Genomic DNA, 23,965 nt, shown 5'->3' with positions numbered 1-23,965 from the left:
CTTCCTTGCTGGGCATGGAGGTGCCTAGTAAGTAGAGAAGAGGCCGGATTTCAGCCCCACTCAACCCCAGGCCCAGCTCTCACGGGCAACTCCCCACCTGCACACCCGTACTGTCGAGCAGTGGGAGAGGCCAGAGGGAAGACCCACTGGATGTCCCAAGGGTGTTTTGGACTGGCAGGAATCCAGTATGTCCCCTCCTTCTCCCCTGCTGCAGAACTAGAAGATACAGGGATTTGCTTAGGAAAAACGCAACGCAAGGGATCCAAGCTCAGTCAGAGGGTAGATTCCACCAGACACAGAGTCTGAGGCTCTCCGCCTCTGAAGACCCTCAGAAATTCAGGAGCCGGCTCGGGAAGAAGTACTGGCCAGTATGTGGGGGCAGTGGGACAGGAGCCCCTAGGTAGGTGGGCGGGGCCAGTGAAGCTTGAGGTTATCTGACCTGGAGGAGCTTACTGAATAGAATATGCTGAGGAGACCCCATTAGGCTTCCCGCCCCCACACTTCAAACTGGAGCCTGGCCCACCTTGTTTTTCTCCGAGTGGTCGGCAATGGTCTTCAGATGACTCACGAGGAATTTGAGTGTTTCATAGTAGTGTCCCGGGAGATCCCGGATCTGGGTGGGAGAAAGAAGGGGCATGATACCAGGCTGTGATGGCTTCCGCCTCCCCAACCCACCCCCAAAGGGGATCCACTGCCATATCTCAGGGGGTCTGGAACCCACTCTCTAACTGTCCCCCGTGGGTAGATGGAGAAATTGAGGCCCTGAGTGGCCCTGGTGACCACATGCTTGCCAAGGTCACAGGGGAAGCTGTTGGCACTGGGCCTGGGCTCCTGGGGCCCCAGCGCTCGCCTGTCCAGCCTGCCCTTGGCCCAGCAGCACCCCTTCTCCTTACCAGCTTCCGCAGCGTCTTCAAGCGCTCCCTCGAGTCTTCAATGCGATTGGCCTCAATGAAGTCGTTGTATTTGTCTAGAACAGTGAGGATTCTTTAGAGAGGGGGCTTCCAGGCTGAGGAGGCCCTGCGGGGAGGTCTCGTTTGTGCTGAGGCTGTTTCAGTTGGTTGGAGGGGGGCTCCAGGGCCCTGGGTCATGTGAGCAAACCCACCGTAGCTGCCCTCAGATGTGCCCCTGACCTGGAGAAACCCAGGTGTGCCCGTCTGGGAAGAAATAAGACCTCAGCTGCCTGCGGACCCTGGAGAAGGGGTCCCTGCCCCAGGCTCCAGGACAAGGGCACCATGAGGTTAGAAGAGAGGTTATCTAGAAAGAGGGAGGGCCCTTTCAGCCTCCAAACACCCCTCCCCATCTGTGTTAGGGTTCCCCCACCTCCCCTCAGAAGAAGTCCACGGGGAACTTTCAAAAAGGGAACGTGGTAAGTTTATCCTGAAATACACCAGGATAAGAGAATGTGCAAAGACCGCCAAGAATATTCTCCAAGGGAAGAATGATGAGGGTGGATTTGCGCTGTGAGATACTGAAACGTACTAAAAAGATCGTGGAGCTCAGGCAACGTGACACTGACAGGGAAAGGGGATGAAGGGTCAGGACTGGAAGGAGGGAGACAGGCCCTGTGGATCTACATGAAAAAGTGTTGGTCGCTAAGTCGTGTCCGACCCTCTGGACTGTAGCCCGCCAGGCTCCTCTGTCCATGGGCTTCTCCAGGCAAGAACACTGGAGTGGGTTGCCATGCCCTTCTCCAGCGGATCTTCCCGATAGCACTTAAGTCAGTGGGGAAGGATGGTGGTGTCGATAATGTCCCCAGGGACTATTAGCTATCTTGTTGGGAAAATAAATCAATTTCTAGCTCACGTAATACACAAACAAATTTAATTGCATTACAGAGTCAAAAATAATACTTATTCAAGTATTGGGAAAAATAAGAAAATAGTTTTATAATCATAAGGTATTCCTAAAAACTCATGTTTATGTATGTATCTCAGTACAGAATCCATTAAAGGTTAATCTCCTAGTAAGGACAGAAATGAAAATGAAAACAATAGTGAGATGCCATTTCCCCTCTCTGATCAGCAAAACTTTAAAATATACATCATCCAGTGTGATGGGGATGTGGGAAAGCAAAATATCTTACACCCCTAGTGGGAGTGTTGGGTCAGTTCCCCAGCATGCAACTTGACTTTAGCTTTCAAAAATGTTTTCCAGGACTCTGATCCAGTGAGTCCATGTCTAGGAATCTAACTCTGGGACCCTGGTCTAGGCATGCAGGGACACAGTCAAGGAAAGTCATTATAACATGTATTGAAATAGCAAAAATGTGAAGACAATCTAAATATCCATCAGTAGGAGAGTGATTGGGCTTCCCAGGTGGCTCAGTGGTAAAGAATCCTGCCAAGCAGGAAGCACGGGTTCGATCCCTGGGTTGGGAAGATCCCCTGGAGAAGGAAATAGCAACCCACTGCAGTGTTCTTGGCTGGGAAATCCCATGGACAGAAGAGCTTGGTGGGCTACAGTCCATGGGGTACCAAACAGTCAGACACGACTCAGCAACTAAACAACAAGGGGAGTGATTAGACAACTTATTGTCTATTCTGGCTGGGAAACACTATGTGGTTGATTTAAAAGGAAAACAAAGGCTCTTTGTTGACACGAATGAATCTCAAAATTAACGAGCCTCCTTTTGCTGAGAACCACTCAAGAAGCGGAGCTACTCGCTCACAGACTCCTGACAACTGGCTGTGTCTGTCTTGTCCCAGCTCATGTCGGTGACAGCAGATTGGGATCCTGAAGCCAGCCATGGCAGGAGTATCTATACTATGGAAAGTGCTATCATCACAGCTTTATTCCTTTCAGAGCCAGATGAATCAGCTACCAGCATACCACTCAACTCATCCAACTGCAAGCCCTATGTAGGCACGTGTGTCTTTGTCACACGTGTAAGAGGAAAAAGTGAAAGTCACTCAGTTGTGTCCAACTCTTTGCGACCCAGACCAGAATACTGGAGTGGGTAGCCTTTCCCTTCTCCAGGAGAGCTTCCCAACCCAGGGATCAAACCCACGTCTCCCACATTGCAGAAGGATTCTTTATCAGCTGAGTCACAAGAGAAGCCCTGTGTAACAGGGTCTGGAAGCAAACACAGTGCACTGTTAACAAGGAGCTCAGCAAACGGCCAAGAGCTGGGCTCTGGGGACAAATGCCTGGGGTCGAATTCTGGCTCTGACACTTACAACCTCTGTGGCCTTGGGCAAGTCACTTAACCTCTCTGTGCAGCAGCTCCCTCATCTATGGGGTGGAAATAATAGTACCTACTCATGGATGTGTAGGGAGTAGTGCCTGGCACACAGTAAATGCCCAGAAAGTGTTAGGATAACCTCTGTCGACGGGAAATGGGAAGGTGACAGGGACTTCTGTGTTCACTTTATTTATATTGGTACTGATGAAGTTCGTTTACAAGCATGTGTTTCTTTTGTATTAAACCCCCAAAGTAAAACCACACACTCAATTTAAAAAGCAGTCAGGATGCAGCATAGACAGATATTCCCTTGCCCTTCCATCCTCCACTTTGGCCCCCAACTCACCATCGGTGAAAAGAGGCTCAGGTAGCTTTCGGAAGAAGGACTTGAGCAGGCTGCTGATCACGTTGAGGTCTTGCCAGCGCTGGGGAGGGGGCAAAGACATAAGGCTGCAGTCAGGCCCTGCCCCGGTGCCCACACTTCCATGCTGGTCCAGCCCTAGAGCCCAGTCCAGCCTAGTTCTGGCCTTCTCTGGGATCTACTGATACCATACCCAGCTCTGCCCAGACCAGGGGTCACTGGGCTAAGAATACCCATTACAGCAGAGTCCCCAGCTAGGTCCAAGCCCCTTGAGCCCCTAACCCCAGTGCCCCTGCTCCAGCCAGCCCAGTGGGCTTGGACATTTGTCCCTCCACAGAAAGAACATACCTTCCCTGGTGCAGGCACTGTGGGGGACAGAAGTGAGCAAAACCCACCCCCACATGAGCCTGCCCATTGGAACTACTGGTGCCAACTCACGCTGGTCTAAATCACGAATTCTCAAGCAGGGACGTTGGAACTGTTCGGTTTTCACAACTGGGGCACGCCACCAGCATCGAGTGGAGAGAATCCTGTGATGCTGCTAAACTTCCTCCAGTCCACAAGACAGCCTCCCACAAAAAAAGAGTTTTTCTGCCCAAAGTGTCAAGGTTGAGAAAGTGGGCTAAATGAATGGTTGTTGAACACAAGAACGAAGAACAGCCGGGTCAGTGTCCCTTCTGTGCACCAGGGGGCGCCATCACCCAATGCAAAGTCCTCCCTGGCTAGGAACTGCTCAGAATAATGCAAGTTCAGAAAGCAACAGAATCCTCCAGCAAAGACACACAACTCAGTAATATAGTACTCATTACAATGGGTCCATAGCTAAATGCTTTTTTCTTCTTAACTGATAGTTAATTGAATTTTCATCAACAAGCCCAAGTGCAACGGGTCACTACATGACACATCCTCTTTCCTGTCCTATGCCCCAGGTCTGTCAGGGACAGATACCACCAGTCTCCAGCTCAAACTTTTGGCTCCTTTCCTACCCCTCCTTCTTCCCTCTCATGTAGCCAAGTCCTAGAGCTTCTCCCATCCTTCTTATCCCCCTGGGACCACTGAGTCCTCCTGACCCCCCGTCCACAAGATGGGTAATTTCTTCCCTAGACATCCTGCTCTGGGCCTCCTTAGTTTACATTCATTGAAGTGAAGTGAAAGGTGCTTAGTTGTGTCCACTCTTTGCAACCCCATGGACTATACAGTCCATGGAATTCTCCAGGCCAGAATACTGGAGTGGGTAGCCTTTCTCTTCTGCAGGGGATCTTCCCAACCCAGGGATTGAACCGAGGTCTCCCACATTGTAGGCAGATTCTTTACCAGCTGAGCCACCAGGGAAGCCCACATACCCATTAGGCATACACTAAAGCCCTACTTCTCAAACCCTACTCTCATTTATGCCTCCCCAACTGAAGAACCATCCAAGGTTCCCCACTGTCCATTAGCTCGAGGTCAAAGGCTTTAGTGAAGCCACCAAAAGCCCTCTGTCCTTGGCCCTGGCCCTCACCCTCCCCACTGTCAAGCCCAAGAGGTGGGTCCACTCTCTGTCCTGACACTCAGATCCTTCTCTGGGATACACAATCTGGTCCCTGATGAGAACCACCCTTTTCTCTTGTCTACTATTTCACATGTGCTCATCTTGTCTCCCGAGCTCCTTCCCAAGGGAAGGAAAACTGTCTTAAGTCTTCACATACAGCTTCAGAGTATGCGACTCATAGGACTTTAGTGCCCGAATTCATGGTTTTCTGAAACATCTTTTCCAGCAGAGTCTCTTTTGTCCAGTAAAATGATCCAAGAAAACCCAATGTGAAAAAAATCGACATTAAAAAAAAACAGACAGAAGGACTTCCCTGGTGGTCCAGTGGTAAAGAGTCCGCCTGCCCATTCAGGGGAGAGTAGGTTTGATCCCTGGTCCAGGAGGATTCCACATGACATGGGGCAACAAAGTCTGTGTGCCATGGCTGCTGAGCCCACATGCTCCAACTACTGAAGCCAATGCTACTAAGGCCTGAGTGCCCGAGAGTTCCTGCTCGGCAACAAGAGAAGCCACTGCAATGAGAAGCCTGCACACCACAAGGAGGAGAAGCCCCTGTTGGCAGCAACCAGAGAAAGCTCACCCAATACAACGAAGACCCAGCACAGCCAAAGATAAATAAAAAGTAGACAGAGCAAAGCAGGTTACTCTAGTTCAGGCAGGGATGCAGGTCCTGACCTGCCCTCAGCCTCCCACAGCACCTCTGGGGAATCTTAGGATTCTGGGAAACACTGGCCCTACTGCAAACTCTTTTTTTTTAATGGAAATGTTTATTTGGGTATTTCCCCCAGTTTTATTGTGATATAATTGACATTTAACCTGCTGCAAACTCTTTTTTGGCTTAAACAACAGAAATTTCTTTTCTCACAACTCTGGAGGCTGGGAAATCTAAGATCCAGGGGCCGGCCCATTCAGTTTTTGGTGAGGGCTCTCTTCCTAATTTGCAGGCAGTGTCCTTCTTACTGTGTCCTCATGAGGTGGAGAGGGTGAAGACAGGAGCTCTTCGGTGTCTCTTTCCACAAGGACACTCACCCTGTCATATCGCAGCCTGACTTTATTTCACCATAATTACCTCCCAATAGGACCTATTCCCAAATATAGTCATGTTGGCAGTTTGGGCTTCAATGTATGAATTTTGGGAGGACGTGATTCAGCTCACAGCACAAGAGAAAGGGGAGATGATAGAGTAGAATTCTGAAGGAAATACCAAAATACCAAAACAGGATTGTGAACACACAGACATTAACGTTTCTCTCTATATCTGAAGAGGACAAGTTGTAATGAAAGCACCGAAACAATTTTAGACAGGACAGACATTTTGGGAGTTTGCATTAGATGGCCTTGACCTCTGAAAGGCTGCACTCTTCCTCCCCAGTCTGCTGTTACCCACCTTTCAGAGTTATTTGACATTTACTTTATATACTCTGTCCAGGAGTTTTAGATGTAATCACTAGGAAAAACTGGTCAGAGTGTGCTTTCTCTATTTTAACTGAACCAGAGTCCTTCTGTGTAATTTTTTTCCTGCTTTAAACACATCTTATCGTGAAAACTGAGATCTAATTAATGTTCAGTATTATATACATTTCAGGTATATAGCATGTGTGTGCCAAGTCACTTCAGTCGTGTCCAACTCTTCGTGATACCATGGACAGTAGCCCACCAGGCTCCTCTGTCCATGGGATTCTCCAGGCAAGAATACTGGAGTAGGCTGCCATGCCCTCCTCCAGGGGATCTTCCCGGGGTTCTTTACCACTATCACTACCTGGGAAGCCCCCAGCTGTATAGCATAGTGATTCACAATTTTTAAAGGTTATATTCCATTGTTATTATAACATGCTTCAAACTCTTTAAGTGTGGTTGTCAGATCCCTTCACAAGCTAGTCTTGTCTCAGCTGATCAGCTACCCACATTGCTGGGCCACTCCAGCAAACACCATATACTCCCTTTCTTTTAACCAGGGGTCTGCAAACCATGGCCCATAGGTCAAATCCAGTCAATGACCTGTTTCTGTGTGGCCCTTGAGCTAAGAATGGGTTTTGCATTTTTAAAATGTCGTGAAGAAGGGCTTCCCTGGTGGCTCAGTAGTAAAGAATCCACCTGCCCATGCAGGAGACGTGGGTTCAACCCCTGATACGGGACGATCCCACGTGCTGTGGTGCAAATGAACCCCTGCGCCACAACTATTGAACCTATGCTCTAGAGCCTAGAAGCTGCAACTTCTGAGCCCACCTGCCACAACTACTGAAGCCCACGAGTCCTAGAGACCGTGCGACACAACAAGAGAAGTCACGGCATTAAGAAGCCCACACACCACAACTAGAAAGTAGCCCCCACTTGCTGCAACTAGACAAGAGCCTGGGCAGTGATGAAGACCCTACATGGCCAAAAATAAGTAAACAAATAAACATTGTGAAGATGAAGAAGGAAGAGAACAAGAAGGAGGAGGGTGTACAACAGACCACATAACCAAAGCCTGGAATACTTGCCACCTGGCCCCTTACAGAGAAGGCATGGTGACTGCCAGCAAGCCTTCAGGGCCACGCCTTTCCCCAGGCCATTTCCCTACCTGGAGGGCTATTTCCTGGCTTTCCCTGGCTTTCATGAACTCTACTCATCCTCCAGGCCCCAAAACCTGTCACCTGCCAGCCGCTGCTTCAGGGCTCCCAGGCCCTGACCGCATCCACCTGTTGGGCTGCAGCCGGGTGACGCCCATCCCTGCGGCTGGTCTGCAAAGGCAAGTCCCATCGTGCCCATCTTGGTGCCTTGGCCCAGTGCCGGGCATATCACAGGGTACAATGAACACACCACATTGGCCCCCTTCCATGGGCCAATCCCAGAGTCAGACTCACCTCATCCTGCAGGTTGATGTCCCCGGGGCCACGGTTGAGCTGTTCCTGCAAGCTGGACACCACTGCATTGTTGCCTGGGACTCGGTAAATGCCCGTGGACTCCAGCCCCCGTGCCTCCACAATTCGACAGCATGCAGCCACGATCAAGGGGACACGCTGGAGACACAGGCAGGGCAGGGGTGTTAGGGAGGGTAAGAACAGCATTCTCTGGGAAAGGATACTTGCAAATGATATGACTGATTAATGAGGGATTAATAGCCAAAATACATAATCAGCTCATACAATTCAACATCAAAAATACAAACAACCTGAGAATTCCCTAGCAGTCCAGTAGTTAGGACTCCATGCATCCACTGCTGGGGACCCAGGTTTGATCCCTGGTTGGGGAACTAAGATCCTGCTAGCCACAGGTCAAGGCCAAAAACAATACAGATGACCCAATTAAAAAATGGGCAGAAAAACTGAACAGACATTTTTTTGAAGAGGAAATGCAAATGGCCAACAGGCACATGAAAAGATGCTCAACACCGCCAGTCGTCAGGGAAACGCAAATCAAAGCCACAGCAAGACACCGCCTCAGACCTGTCAGAATGGGTGTCATCAAAAAGACCACAAATAACAAAAGCTGGAGAGGACGAGAAGAAAAGGGAACCCTTGTACACTTTTGGTGGGAATGTAAATTGATGCAGCCATTGTGGAAAACAGCATGGAGATTTCTCAAAAAACTAAAAACAGAGTTATTATATGACCCAGCGCTGAAGAATTGATGCTTTTGAACTGTGGTGTTGGAGAAGACTCTTGAGAGTCCCTTGGACCTCAAGGGGATCCAACCAGTCCATCCTAAAGGAAATCAGTCCTGAATATTCATTGGAAGGACTGATGCTGAAGCTGATACTTCAATACTTTGGCCACCTGATGCGAAGAACTGACTCATTGGAAAAGACCCTGATGCTGGGAAAGATTGAAGGTGGGAGAAGGGGACGACAGAGGATGAGATGGTTGGATGGCATCACCAACTCAATGGACATGAGTTTGAGTAAACTCTGGGAGTTGGCGATGGACAGGGAGGCCTGCTGTGCTACAGTCCATGGGGTCACAAAGAGTCAGAGATGACTGAGCGACTGAACTGAACTGACTGATGACCCAGCAATTCCGCTCCTGGATATATATCCAGAAAAAAAAAAGAACACTAATTTGAAAAGATACATGCACCCCAATGTTCATAGCAGCATTATTTAGAACTGCCAAGATATGGAAGCAACCTAAATGTCCATCAACAGATGAATGGATAAAGAAGACATGGTACATGTATACAATGGAATACTACACAGTCATAAAAAGAACAAAATTTTGCCACTTGCAGCAACATGGATGGACTTCGAAAGCATTATGCTCTGTGAAATAAACCAGACAGAGAAAGGCAAATACTGTATATCACTTATATGTGGAATCTAAAAAATAAAACAGTGAATATAACAACAACAAGAGAGCAGACTCAGAGATGTAGAGAACAAAGCAGTGGTTATCAGTAGGGAGAGGGAAGCGGGCAGGGGCAAGACAGGGGTAGGGAATTCGAGGTACAAACTACTGGGTATAAAATAAGCTACCAGGATATATTGTACAACACAGGGAGCATAGCCAGTATTCCATAATAGTGATAAATGGAGTATAACCTTAAAAAACTGTGAATCACCACATTGTACACCTATAACTTACATAATATAGAGCAACAACTATACTTCAAGGAAATACAATTTAAAAGAAGAACAGTATTCTCCAGCAGTGGGCCAGAGGTGGGGAGGACAAGATGGGGGCAGAGAAAGGCCAGAACCCCATGGAGGGCAGTTACTAAAGGCTCTCGCTGCCTCCAGTCTGGGAGCCAGAAATCACACCAAAGCCTTGCCACGGTCTGGGAAGGAGCACCAGCTGGGAATCAGGGACTCTGACTCAGCTCTGTGCTCCCTCCCTGGGCGGCTTCCCCAGCTGTGTCCATAAGCTGAGGTGGAGAGCTGGTTCCCAGGTCCCTGGCAGCTCTGACCCTCTGTGCCTCAGTTGCCCCACTCCCCTGCTGGCCCTGGAGCAGGGCAGGAACCCACCTGGTTCTCCGTGGCTGGCTGGCACTCCTCCAGTCGGACCCCAAATGCCCTGGGGGCTGCCTTCTTGTTCTTCTTGATGATGTTGATGCCCCAGGGGGTTTTGGAGGTGGAGACACTGTCATCTGGGGTTGGAGGAGGCAGAGAGAGCCAGGGTGAGCTAGGGGCCCAGGGAGGGGCAGCAACCACACTTGGTCACAGACCCTTGTACATCACATTCACACACTGGACGTAAGGGGACTCCTTCAGAAAGGCAACCAGGATGCTGAGGGCTGATGGGAAATTATACTATTCCAACAGAGAAGGCCAAAGTCATGAGGATGTTTACCCTGGAGAAGAGAGGCCTCAGAGTAATAAGGGAACTTTTGTATGGGCTCAGGAGCTGATAACAAGGTGGGCGCCATAGATTCTGGTACAACCAAAGAAAGAACTTTCTAATGGTCAAAAGTGTGTGAAGATGGAAAAGGCTGCCTCCTGCTCCTGAAAGGATACAAGCAGAGACTGGAGGACCACCCCGCTGGGATGTCCTGGAGGGAAATCAGGCTCCAGGCCCTTCCACCCTTGAGACCCTCAGAGCCCCCAGACCCTCTCAGGCATACACACATGAGCAGATACATGAGGATAATCACAGTACACACCCACATGCATACCACCCCCTTAGCAGCCACCTTCCTACCCTTGCTCCCTGCAGGCTGGTCCTGAGTTCTGAAGCCACGTGCCGTACTCTGTTTGAGGAACTCAGACTTGAGTCCCCCCAGGCCACGAGAGCCTTTTGGGGAAGAATCAGCTTTGGGCCCAGAGCTATGGCTGTGTAGGAAGAGGGGAGAGGTCTTCACTGGGGTGGCCCAGCATGCCACCTGCCCTGGCCTCCCATCTCTTCAGACCTCTCCTCCATCCCCAAGTCCGTTCCCCCCACGCCCTTCTGGGGACTGGAGGCCTCAATGCCCCTCTGCCCTCCCTGCCCCCAAGAGAGGGCGATTCAGGGGCTGCCCTCAGGTCTGGAGGTGGGCCAGGAGAATGACCTCTGCCTGGGTGTCCCCCACCCCATGGCCAGGACAAGGATTGGGCCTTACCTCACTTTGCGATAATCATTAAGCTTCTTGCTGATCAGAGCTTGGTTGGCACAGCCGGGGTCCTGGAGGAAGGAAAGAGAAAGCAGACCCCATCAGTGCCCATGGCCAACCCACCAGGACTTCTCCCTGGCCCCTGCCTCAGCTTTGCCTCCCCTCTCCTCCATCTGCCAGCTGGAGGGGACAGACCCTGGAGCAAGAAAGACCAGGGCCGGACTCCCGAGAAGCCCCTCACCAGCCGTGTGACCTTGGGTAATCCACTTAACCTCTCTGAGCCTCAGTCTCCTCCTTGGAGAGATAATATGGCAACCTCAGGGTTGGGGTGCAGAATTATGCATGTGGCTTTCATCACAGTTCTGGCAAGGCACAGCCCAGCTGCCCAGGAGGGGCAGCTGTTGCAATAATGCAGGTGTCTTGGGACCCCCAGCTCATGCCCTGTTGGGGACAGCCCAGCCAGTCCCTGCAGAGGAGGGCCCCAAATTGCAGGTGCTTTTCTCCCTGCAGCAAGGACAGACAATGTCCTGGGGCAGCAGAGCCTGGATCAGTGAGTTGGTGTGTCCTCAGTGGACACTAGGACCCCCTCCTGTGGTCAGAGCAGGTAAATGTCTGGACCAGGGCCCAAGCCCACCATCCTCTTGGCAGAGACCAGCAGCCCCCAGCTCCCAGCCCAGGACCCCAACATAACTGCAGGTGTGCAGAGGCACCTTTGTGCAGCCACTTGGCAGCTGGAGTGAGTGGAGGCAGATACTCCAGCCTGGCCCCTGGCATGCAGTGGCACCGTGGAGGGGGCGCCATTTAAAACTTCTCCTGGATTCCCTGCCAAAGCCCTTGGCTCAGCCCCTGCTGCCTGCTGCCAAAGGCCAATCCCCTTGGCCTCCTCCCAAGGTCAATGTGTTTTTGCCCCTGTAGAAAGGCCAGCCCTGGCAGGGGGGTCCCCCACAGCTCTGGCCCAGGGGGACCTCTTTCTTTAAAACATTTCACAGGAGACCCCCTGCCTCCCGAAGCTCCACCAAGAGGCTGAGATTTGGCCTGGACTTGACCTCTCTGTGCCAGAGCTTGCCCAAGGCAGTCATAACAACGATGATAATAATAATAATTACTGTCACTCTGACAGCTATTATTGTTACTGCCAGTCGTGGAACACTAAGGACGCCAGGCCCACTGTGAGCCACTGGCCCATGCATGGTCTCTTCACACCAAACCCTGGGCGGGCAGAGTCGCCAGGTATACTCCTGTTGGCCCATTTTATGCAAGAGGGGACTGAGGCTCCAAGCGGCGAAGGGAGGAGCCCGGCCGGTGAGAGGGGCCCGGGGCCTGCCCTGCCCTCCCTGGCCCGCCTGGGGCCGGGCCGGGCCCTCACCTCGCCCTCGGCCCTGCTGTTCTCTCGGATCGCTCTGATCCAGCCCAGCATGTCATCCCGGTCCTCAGCCTGAAAGAGATATTCACAGAAGTCAGCGGTGGTCAGCCGGAACACGTGCCTCCTCTTGGTCTCGCTGTAGGAGATGTCCACCAGGCAGGAGCCGATGCAGACGGGCGCCGCCTCGTCCTCACCTGCGACGGCCGCCGCCGCCCCCGCCGCCGCCGGCCCGGGCTCCCGCCGCTCCTTGCTCAGCGAGAGCGAGCGCGCCCGCAGCGCGGCGTACACCCGCTTCCACTGGCGCAGGCCGCCGCCCGCTTTCTGCAGGGAGACACGGGGAGGGGGAGAGAGGGGAGGGGGGCGGGGTGAGAGGCTGGGCCTGCCCTCCCCGCCCCCAGAGCCCGAGGGGGCCCCAGGAGCTGCAGACAGTGGACAGCGGCGGGCACCGCACCCCACTGCCCGCCGGGAGCCCCCTGCTCTGCGCCACTCCCGCCGGCACCTGGGGCGGCCTCCTGCCCGCAGTCCCCCGCAGCGGCCTGGACACCCCTACCCATCGTTCTCAGTGCCCCCAGAGGGTCCCCAACCTTCTCTTCCAGGCTCCTGCGGCATCGGCAATGCCCCCAGAGAACCGGCAGGGGGCTCGAGAGGGCAACCAGGCCCCCACCAAGCAGGACCCACCTTCCATGCTGCTGCTGCTGCTAAGTCACTTCAGTCGTGTCCGACTCTGTGTGACCCCATAGACGGAAGCCCACCAGGCTCCCCCTTCCCTGGGATTCTCCAGGCAAGAACACTGGAGTGGGTTGCCATTTCCTTCTCCAATGTGTGAAAGTGAAAAGTGAAAGTGAAGTCGCTCAGTCGTGTCCGACCCTTAGCGACCCCAGGGACTGCAGCCCACCAGTCTCCTCCATCCATGACAATCCTCCTAAAGCCATTCCGGGTCCACATTCTGCTCCCCTCCGCGGGCAAAGCTAGTCAGAAGCTGTCAACTACGCTTGCTCTCCCTGCTTCTCTGCCTCTCACTCAAGACTCCACTCCGTCTCCTCTTCCTGGGAAGCTGCCCACCAGGCCACCTGGGCCGGGTATTGCCAAAGCTTGTGGCAGCATCCAGGCCCTTCTCAGCCCTTTGCTTGGCCTCTTGCTGGTATAGCACCCAGCCAGCAGTCATTCCTTCCCTCCCCAAACTCTCTCTTGGCATCCAGGATCCTATGGTTTCTGGTTTTCCTCCTAATTTCACTGATTCCTTTTCTACCCCTCCACCCCGCCCGCCCCCATCAACCAACATCCTCTCAACCAGATGTTTGTCTGGAGACATTTTCAGTGGTCACACCTGGGGAAGTGCTATGGCACCTAGTGGGCAGAGGCAGGCCGAGGATGCTGCTAAACACTCTCATGCCAGGCCAACCCCACAGCAAAAAGTCATTTGGTCCAAAATGCCAACAATGCTCAGCTGAGAGTCCCTGCCCTAGAGGAGGGGGAGCTCCAGAACCTTGTCCTGGGCCCCCACCCCCTGCACACCTCCCCCAGGACACCATCCACGCCCGTTTTTTAAAATCTTGTCTGTCTGCTGATGCCAATGCCCAGACGTACCCGAGGCCCAGCATCTCCCCAGAGCCACGCTCCAGTACCTCCCGCTGTCCGCTCAGTGTCCCCACCCGCATGTCCCACAGACACTGCAGATGCTGCCTGCTCACTGTGGGGCACTTGATTTTTACCGTTCCCCTTCCATCCATCTTTTCCAGCTCAGTAAATCCACCTAGTTGTCTGTCCAGAAACCTGGGAATTGTTCTTGACTCCTCCTTGTTCCTCAACCTTGACTCCAACCCATCAGGAAATTACAACTGTTCTGCTTCCAAAATATCACCTCTCTCCATCTTTCCTGCCACCACATCAACACCTCTTGCCTGGACCGCTGCACAAACCTTCCCAGTCTCCACTCTCCCTCTGGCAACCCACTCTGCAAGCAGCAGCTGCAGCCATCATTTCAAAATGTAGATGGGGTCCTGGCTCCCCCTGCTTGGTGCCCTCTCATGGCTTCCCATCACCACTGGAATCAAATCAAAGGTCTTTTGTGATCAGGTCCCTGTTTCTCCTAACCATCCCTCTTTTTTTCTCATGACGCCGAGCCACAGGGGCCTTTTCTAGTGAACAAGCCAAGCCTTTCCTTTCTCCATATCTTTGCACATGCTATTCCTTCTGCCCAGAGCCCCTGATCTTTCTTCTTCATGTGGTTGCCTCCTTCTCACCCTTACGGTCTAAGCTCAAGTGTTACCAACATCACCTCCTTAGCGAAACCACCTCTAAGCACTTCTCCCCTAATGGCAGCTCCTCCTTCCTCCCCACTTAAAGGCAATCACATCGCCCTGTTCATCTTCTCTGAATGCCAACCACAGCCTCAGGTTACCGGCTATGGGCAGCTCTCTCCATATCGGGAAAGCTCGGAAAAGCTCCTGAGCCAGGGAGCTCATCTGCCCTCTTGCCTCCACACTCCAGAGCCTAGAGCCATGCTGGCACAGGGGAAGTGTTCGTTGATATTTACTGAGTAAATGAATTTGTCGTTCTCGGAATGACACCCTGCAGGCTGGGGCTCCATCTCCACCATTAGATCGAGGGCACCTTTCCCCTGGCTCACGGCCTGCCCACAACTCTTCAGCCAGCATGAGCCTCTGTCCTCAGAACAAACCAGATGAGAAAACTTCAAGGCTGGCAGGTGAACAGAGCCACGTCTGGCCATGAACACTGTCCATCATCCCACACCTACTGGACCCAGGCAGGGATGTTCACATCAGGAAACAGCAGGGCCCTCCAAGAGAAGTTTAATGTCAGAGTGAGATGGTGACAAGGAGCCCCTTTGGGACTAAACCAGCTAGGTGACCTTGGGCAAGTCAGGCCCCCTGCCCCTAGCATCAGTATGCCATATTGGAAAAATAGGAGGTGACCCAGCTCCAAGGTCACATCCAGTTCCAATGCTGGGTCTGGCTGCAGGGATGTGTCACACCCACCCATCCCATCCTCTGACCGATAGCCAGTGGCCTCCGAAAGAGCTGGGCACTGGGGGAAGGCTGGACTTGGCTGGAACAGACAACACCTGGCTGGCAATCCGGATACTGGACAGACCGAAGGGCCCGGGAGGGGCCAGGTCCTTTCCTTGCCCAGGAGATCCTGCGGCTGGGCTGCCAGAGGCCTCCCAGAGTGGGGGACAGCCTACTATCAGGCAGGAGTCAGCGGCTATCACCTCAAGCCTTGGGCTGGACCATTTGTCCACACCTGCCTATTCCTCCTTGGTCTCCATCCTCCACTCCCTCCCGAGGCCCAGCCGTCTCGTGCTTTCTCCCTCAGTGTTCCTGCGCCTATGGCTGCAGACATTCGTGTCCTCTCCGATGAACAAGCACCCTCCCCAGGTGGATCTCCCTCCTGATGCCACACCCTCAGAGCCTGTCACCAGGACACCTCCACTGGGGGATGCGCCAGGGACTTTGGACGCCATAGGCCCCCAAAGAACCTCTTGGCTTCCTCTCCCCAGACCTGCCCCTCCAGTTGGGAGAAGGGTCCCACCATTCACTGACCCTCCAGCCCAAGCTGGGACCCCAGGAACCAACACCGCCTCCTCCACCCTCCCTGAGCTCCCAGCCTGCAGTGCGCCCAGCTTTCCTTCTCCCTTGCATCTCTCTAAATTGTCCCCTCTCCTCCGCCCCGCTCCCCTCGCTCACCTGGACAACAGCAATGGCCTTGTCTCCGCCTGTCACAGATGCAACACTTACCTCCTGGGCTCACAGCTCCACCCCACCCCCTCACCTGCAAAGGCTTACCCCAAGGGATGGGCCTGTGAGCAGACAGGCACCCAACTCCACACCTGGCTTCCATCTCTCATCCTGGCTCCCAGCCGCCCAGCACCCCCTGCCACCTTTCCCCTAGACTGCCCAGGAGGGCATCTCCCCTGTCAGATCACACCCTTCCTGCTTCGTGGATCCCTAGACACCCTTCACAGCTTTCCAGACACCCGCTCCCATCCCGCTGAGGTCAGGGTCATAGGGTGCTATGTGCTGCTCCCCTGAGCACCCCCATCACAGCAGTCAAGCACTGTGCTTTCTCTACCCAGCGTGAACCCCAGCAGGGCAGGACTGGCCTGGCTCCTTCACCCCTGAATCTGTAGAACCTCAGCAGAGAATTGGAGCTGAGCAGGCTGTCCAGCATCATGAACAGGCCAGACAAGGGCACGGAGGAGTGCCAGCCCTGCCTGGACTACACTCTCAATTCACTTTCACACTGTCCCCATCTCACAGATCAGAAAAGTGAGATTCGGACATTAAGGGGGTTACCAGCTGCCTTGTGCCTGATAAGTGGCTAGGCAGGAATTCCAAGTGTGTCTGACTTTGAAGCTAAAGTTCCCGCCAGGTACAAGACACCCTAGAAGGCAGGATAGAAAATTCAAACAATAGCAATAAGCAGAAGAGCGGGTCAGGCACCGGGGTAAACTCTTGCTTAGATCATCTCATTTAATCCTCAGCAAGGCACGATCTGGGGATTAGCATTCACTCCATTTACAGACGAGGAAACTGGATCATAGGTCAGCGAGCAGCCTGAGCTTCACCAGCAACTCGTAGCACAGTTAAGAGCCAAGCCCAGGTTCACTCTAACCGCTCTGCGCGGCTCTGCCTGTGCTGCTGGGAGGCACAGCAGTGGGGTGGCTCCTCCTCCTGCTTCTGCAGCCCATGGTGCTGCCTGGAGCCAGGGTTCATGCTCCATAGATCCAGGGACTCCACCTCTGCCCCTTGGGATCCTGCTTGTTCCCCCGCCCAGGCCCCCTTCATCTCTCACCTGAATCTCCATAGCAGCTCTTACTTGGCCTTCTGACCTCCCTTTGACCCTGTCTAATTCGCTCCCCGCAGGAAGCCCAGTGGAAGAGTGCCGGGGCTTTCCGTTGCCCCTCGTTGTTGTTGTCCAGTTGCCAAGTTATGTCTGATTCTTTGCAACCCCATGAACTACAGCCCTTAGTAGAAAGACTTCCATGGTGGCTCAGATGGTAAAGAGCCAGCTTGCAACGCAGGAGACCTGGGTTCGATCCCTGGGTAGGGAAGAGCCCCTGGAGAAGGGAACAACAACCCATTCCAGGATTCTTGCCTGGAGAATCCCATGGATGAAGGAGCCTGGCAGGCTACAGTCCATGGGATCTCAAAGAGTCAGACACAACTGAGCTACTAACACTTTTCAGGATAAAGACTAAAACCTCTGATGGCCTTGAAAAGGCTGAACTCTGCTTTCTTCTGGGGCTTCAGTTCCCTTAAAAGAATCACCCTGGCCTTGCTCTGTCATTTTCCTTGAGCCCCATTGGCCATTCTGGGTGTGATCTGCCAACCAAGGATCAACCATGGGATAGTACTGTCAGAATTCCAAGCACAACTTGATCAGATCCACCCACAGCAAAGATCATCTCTCTGACTGACTCTTTTTCATGAGTTCTTTAGGATCTCTGGGAAGTTCTTCCTGGCATCTAACCTCTACCCCTCCTGTGGCAGTCTTAACTCCAGAGGCAGTGGGGTGGGTGTAGGAAAAACTGGAGAGTTCTGCTGGAGTCAGCTTCCATCCACATCCAGCTCATTCCTCCAGCCATCTTACCTTCCCTTTCTTGGTGAGGACCTGCTTATAATACAACCAGCCTTCTCTCCTGATGTCACTGAAGGTCACATCTGAGAGGTCAGAGGTTGAGTGCCGCTTGGAAGGAGCGTCAGCATCTTCAGAAGTGCCCCAGCTATCCAAGGACTGCAGAGAGGCAACAGAGAACAATTCAGGGTGGTTCCCACAGTACCAGCATCTCAGAAACCCCATGGGCCACTTGCAGCCCCACGGGCCTGGTGTGTGCTACATTCCTCTGTGCTGTGTGGTCGCAGAGGTCTCGCTTGCCCTCTCTGATCCATCTGTGTTGATGTCATGAGATGTATGTGATGGGGAAGCCAGAAAGGAGGAAAGGCTATGTGACCTGCAGGCCACCTGCCTCGGCATATTTAACTTTATAGACTTGAAGGAATTAAGGAAACAGGGGAAGTGATTGTGTCCGCATGGAGTTACATAAACAGGGGAAGTAGCAACATCAACAAAGTCTGAGTTAGTGAAGCAGGTGGTCATGCCCACAAGGAGTTAACAGAGGAAGTGACAGTGTCAGCAGGACTCCAGCAATAGCAGTGACAGGTTAAGGGAGGGTTAAGTAAGCAGAAGAAGAGATAAGGAGGAAGCCAGGTGACAGAATCATCAAGGTGTTAATGAAATCAAGATGCCAGGAATTCCTTGGCGGTTCAGTGGTTAGGACTACTCGCTTTCATTGCTGAGGGTGCAGGTTCAACTAAGATCCTACTAAGCCACAGGGTGTGGCCAAGAAGAAGAAAACAGAAATCAAGATGCCTTTTCCAGCCCATCTATAATCAAAAAGATTTAAGCCTGGACTTCCCTAGTGGTCCGGTAGTTAAGAATCTGCCTGCCCTGTATAACACAGGGAGCCCAGCCCGGTGCTCCGACAACCTAGAGGGGTGGGATGGGGCTGGTGGGTGGGTGAGAGGCTCAAGAGGGAGAGAATATATATACATATATATGGTTACGACTGCTTTGCATTGCTGTACGGCAGAAACCAACACGACATTGTAAATTAAATTAAAAAAAAAAAAAAAAGAATCTGCCTGCCAATGCAGGGGACATGGGTTCAATCCCTGGTCTTGGAAGATTCCACGTGCTGGGGGACAATTAAACCTCTGCGCCACAACTACTGAAGCCCAAGTTCCCTACAGCCCAAGCTCCACCACAACAGAAGCCACTGCAATGAGAAGCCTGCACACCACAGTGAAGAGAAGTCCCTGCCCTCACAACTAGAGAAAGCCCTCACACAGCCACAAAAGGCCCAGAGCTGCCAAAAATAAATAAATATTTTAAAATAAATGAAATATTTAAAAAAAGACACTTCAGGCCATTTCAGAACTGATCCTGTGTCTCCCAAGGTCCTGAGGCTGGAAACTCTGGCCTCTCCATCACTCTCAACCCTGTGTCCCTGCCCCCCTTTCCAGGGTGTTCGCTGTCCCCTGAAGACACCACACAAATACGGTCCCAGTGTGGGCACTGTGTTAGATACCCAGTAAGGTCAAACAGTGAATAAGACAAATGAAACTCCTGCCCTCATGGAGCTTACATTCTAGCTGGGGCGACAGGCAAGAAAGGAGATGAGAGCATAAAGTGCTTAACAGGAGAAGTGCTCAGAGGAAAGCACAGTGGCGGAAGGAGGCGTGAAAGTCAGGGCGAGGCGGAAATCTGACGGAAGGCCTAAAAGAAATCTAGAGAAAGTGAAAAAGGGAGTCCTGTGGCTATGGAGGTGGGCGTGGAAAGGACCTTCTAGACAAGAGGTGGGGGCTTGGCAGGACAGTGCAAAGGCCTTGGGAGGGGGCTCACGGTGTCTTTAGAGGATGACAGAGCCCACAGGGAGGGTGGGTCTCATGGCTGGCACAAAGTGAGTGTGGGTTGGAAGGAGACAGGAACCTGGGTGACCCATTTGGGGTCGCAGGAGTCCCAGGCCAGGCCCCGCTGCCAAGGCCAGGCTCCAGAGCTGAAGGGTGGGACACCCCAGCCCTCCGACACGCTCACCAGCTCACACGTGCCACTCACCCCATCAGTGAAGAAGCTTCGAAGCATCCGCAGGCTGGGCACGCGGTTTGGCAGGCGCCTAGGGGGTGAGGATCAAGGATGAGGCATATGAGAGGCACCGCTTGGACCTCCCACAAACCCCAAGGCTCAAAGGTCCTGCAGGGGGAAGCCCGCTGCCCCCATGTGTAGAAGACCCCAGGGCCAAGAGCCCTGCCACACCCGGTCCTCACCGCAGAGCCCGGCCCTCGTCCCGGAAGGTGTTGAGACCGTCGTCGCAGGACTTGGAGCGCTCAGTGGTGATGGCCAACAAGTAGGAAGAACGGCGGCCGGCCTTGATGCTGCCTGCAAAGCCACCCAGAGGGGCCCTGGATCAGCAGGGCAGTGGAGGGGGCTTCCCCGGAGCCCTCCCATCCAGCCAGGGCCCGAGGACCTGGTCCCCAGGGGACCCCAGGAGGAGCAGAAGCCAGTCGGAAGGCCAGCCATCAGGCAGTGGGCCCAACAGGGACCAATGGGACCAAGCAGCAAGGGCACGGCTGGGGCTGGGGTTGCGGGAAGCACTCACTGCAGTCCTGGGAGTAATGGCGGCCGAGGGCAAAGGTGAAGGTTGGGGAGGATGGGCTGGTGCCCAGGACAGGGGCGGAGTTCATGGCGCTGGAGACCACAGCAGAAGCAGGGACGTGCTTGGCTTGGAGGTCAATGCTGGGGCTGGTGGGCTCGTCTGCGAGAGCAGAGGGAGCGGTGGGTGAAGGTCCCAGAAGCCTGCACCTGCCTGCCACCCCGGGCCCCAGCCTCAAATCCAGGCTGGGACCATATCCCCAGACTCCAAAAGCCTTCCAGGGCCCTCCTGGCAACACGCCCACTGCCAAGGGAACTGATCCACCACTGTGGTCACTCAAGCTCAGCTTCTGCCTCCTCCATCACACTGAGGGCACCCAGGAGTGGGGGCAAGTCACTGCCTCCTAGAGGCAGGAACTGTGTCTGCCCCACCAGATTGATGGCTCTCTGAGGCCACGGAGTGTGTCTCCCCCATCAGACTGGGAGCTTCTTGAGGATAAGGAGCATCTATCTCCCCCACCAACTGGGGGCTCCTTGAAGTGGGCGTCACGTCACCCCCTCGGACTGGAATTACCTCTTGCCTTCAGATTGGGAGATTACTGAGATAAGAGGCTACGTCTGCCCTGTTAGACAAGGCTGGCTCGGCGGACTTGGGGGCTGGGGTGCGGGGGGCAGGTCGTGCCTCCTGGCCCTGGGATCTTCCCCAGGGTCACTCCTATGGCTTCCCTTGGGTGAGATCACCACCCTCAAGTCTGGTTACCACCTCTGGGCTCCAGTTCCATGATCTTGCAGCCCAGTCTTCCCAAGCCCCCAGACCCAGCCCAGCTCATCCTGCTCCCTCATGAACACCTCTTGTTCAGCAAACCCGAAACCTTTTCCCGTCTCGCTCCTTTTCTTTCTTGATACAGAGGTGAGGCTTTACCCTCCAGCAAGGCCAGAAACCTGGGAATCACCAACCCTTCCACTGTCCCGTCTCTCTTTTACGCATCTATTCCTAACGAGTTTTCAGTATTCTCTCTGCTCTCAAAGTAAAGTCCGAACTCCTCGTCAACTAACGAGGCCCCTCCCGACAACCCATGCGGTGACCTGGAAGGACATCCTAACTCACACTTCGGGGTCTTTGCACATTCTCGTCTCTCTCCCTGAACTTTCTTCCCCTGACTAACTCGTTCGTCTGAGCCAAAAATCTCCTTTCTCTTCTTGGCCACTGTGCCCTAGCCCAGCCCTTCGCTGTCTCTCAGCGCTCCCTGACTCCTATCACACACCCGTTCACCTGGATCGTTCTCGTCTGATCATATATCGCCATGGACCATGCACTCCAGGAGAAGGCAGAGCCTAGCACAGTGCCTGACACAACTATGTGCTGGAGGCGTGGAAGGATGGAGGATGGACGGAAAGAATAAAGAGTGAAAGGGACAAAGGAAAGATAGAAAAAGAACGGAAGGAAGAGTGAAAAGAAAGAAGAATGGGAGAACAGCACAAAGGAGGGAGGAGAAGGGGAGAGGGAAAGAAAGAAGGAGGGAAGGGAAGGAGGGAGAGGGGAAGTAAAGGTGGATGGAAAGAAGACTGGACGGGTCAACAAATGGAGGAAGGATGAGAGGGTGACGGGAGAAAGACGGGCAGACAAATGGATAGATGGATGGACAGACCGACGGACGGCCACAGAAATGAGTTGATCCCATCAGCACCCACCCCAGAGTTTTGCCCAGGTGGCAGGTAGGTGGAGTACAACAGGGGCACAGAAAAGAAGTCTCCCAAGACAAGCCACCCGCACCATTACTCACCGATGAAGGGAATGGAAGCCAGAGAGTCTTCAGTAGTGGCCAAGGGGGCCACCTTCCTGGCCGGGCGTTCCCCTCGCCCACTGGCCTCTGGCTCTGGGGACTCGTCACCAAACCCAAGGTTCATCTGTCTTGCGGGAGGCAGCTGGACCTTGCGGCCCGTGGGAGGCTTCTGCCTCAGGATCACTTCATCACGGCGATCCTCGGCGGGAGGCTCCGAGGCCCGGGTGCTGGGTTCTGGTCGGACAACTCGTGGTGGTTCAGAGGCCTCCGGTGGGAATGGTGCGGGGGACTGGGCCAAGTTGAAGGTGGGCAGCCCCCCAAAGGGGGAGTCCCGGAAGGAGAGCGCCTGCAGGAGGCCAGTCCGGCGCTGGAATGATGGGCTATAGCTCCGGTACCCAATGTACCCAAGGTCGTCCAGGCCCTGCAGGCCAGGCGGGGCTGGGGCCTGGGGCCCGGGCAGGTCCCTGGGTGCGCAGGCAGGGGTGCGGGCAGACGGACGCTGGGAAGCCCAGCCACAGCGCTCGAAGCGGGGTGACACCAGCGCTCCTGGCCCCAGCGCCTCGGCAGAGCGGGTGGCCCGGCTCAGGTAGTCGTCTGAGCGTGCTCGGTGCCAGCCCTCCTGGCCCAGCTGGCTCAAGGCACCCTGGGAGGTGGAGCAGGGCCAAGGGCGATGGGCAGTCACCTCCTCCAGTCGGTCCTGGGAGGCACTGCGGGCCCGGGGAGGCATGGCGGGGCACCGTCTCTCCCCCGCCCTGCGGGGTACCTGGTTCGACAGCCAGTGTGACAAGGCCTGCTGGCACTCCAGTCTGCTGGGGGGTGCCCGGCTGCCAGGCTCCGGGAAGGCACGAGGCGTCCGGGGCTCTGGGGGGAGGCGGGGGAAGGCACCAGGGCTGGGGCGGGGCTGGCTCATCCCCAAGGAAGGGTGGTCCGGATGGGAGCGGGCAGTAGACGGGATGCGGGGCCCCGGGTCACTCCAGGCGGCAGGACTCCGGGGGTCACCGGGCAGTGCTGAGAGCGGCTCAGGAACCATAGTGGCCCAGGTGGAGACCCGGGCTGGCGGGGCGTAGGTCTTTCGGGGGTAGCAGATCGGGGGTGGCTCTGGGATGCTCCGCGCCTCTCCAGAATATGGCTCGTTCCCCTTCAGGTAGGCATCCTGGGAGTAGGCCTGCCCGGGGACACAGAGGCAGGTGAGCGGGGCTGAACAGGCGCCACAGGGCAGGGTTACAGCAGCCCCGGGAGGTCAAGGCCCCCCAGAAAGGGGCCTAAAGGAAGGGGGCCAAGCTGTGGGGGGTGGTCCTGAGAGGGTGGGGGTGAGAAGGCATGCTCCAAAGAGAGTTAAGGGGAGGACAAAGAAATAAGAGGTCTTTGAGTCTTACACACACACACACACACACACACAGATTCACTCGAGAAAGAGCCAGGATTTTTCTAAGGCTTATGACAAGGACTGCTTTTAGCCACAAACATTCCAACATCTGTTTTCTGGGGTCCTCCCCTCATGCTGGCCTCAGCCGCCTCGCTGCTTCCTTGTGTCCCATGGTGCCCACAGACCCTTGGGCGGAGCTGGGAA

General features: G+C 54.2%; 1 protein-coding gene across 7 annotated transcripts in view; it reads right to left on the bottom strand.

Moving 5' to 3' along the window:
* The window catches only part of ARHGAP23 (Rho GTPase activating protein 23), an 81,509-nt gene that overhangs the window by 16,136 nt on the left and 41,408 nt on the right, over positions 1-23,965 (bottom strand). For all 7 annotated transcript variants that reach the window (XM_055407702.2, XM_055407701.2, XM_055407700.2 and 4 more), the window contains 13 exons: positions 22,396-23,560; positions 20,619-20,774; positions 20,287-20,398; positions 20,078-20,135; positions 18,053-18,196; positions 12,443-12,760; positions 11,086-11,147; positions 10,689-10,819; positions 10,016-10,137; positions 7,920-8,075; positions 3,528-3,606; positions 894-967; positions 524-613 (listed from right to left, as the gene is read on the bottom strand). In XM_055407702.2, coding sequence (XP_055263677.2) covers positions 524-613; positions 894-967; positions 3,528-3,606; positions 7,920-8,075; positions 10,016-10,137; positions 10,689-10,819; positions 11,086-11,147; positions 12,443-12,760; positions 18,053-18,196; positions 20,078-20,135; positions 20,287-20,398; positions 20,619-20,774; positions 22,396-23,560 — 2,667 coding nt within the window. The remainder of the gene's footprint in view (positions 1-523; positions 614-893; positions 968-3,527; positions 3,607-7,919; positions 8,076-10,015; positions 10,138-10,688; positions 10,820-11,085; positions 11,148-12,442; positions 12,761-18,052; positions 18,197-20,077; positions 20,136-20,286; positions 20,399-20,618; positions 20,775-22,395; positions 23,561-23,965) is intronic.

Source organism: Moschus berezovskii, chromosome 20 (assembly GCF_049115385.1).
Source record: "Moschus berezovskii isolate FMDL1 chromosome 20, NW_MosBer_1.0, whole genome shotgun sequence".
In the NCBI taxonomy this organism is placed as follows: Eukaryota; Metazoa; Chordata; class Mammalia; order Artiodactyla; family Moschidae; genus Moschus; species Moschus berezovskii.
The sequence above is the reverse complement of the archived record's forward strand: the minus strand, read 5'-3'. Positions and strand labels throughout refer to the sequence as shown.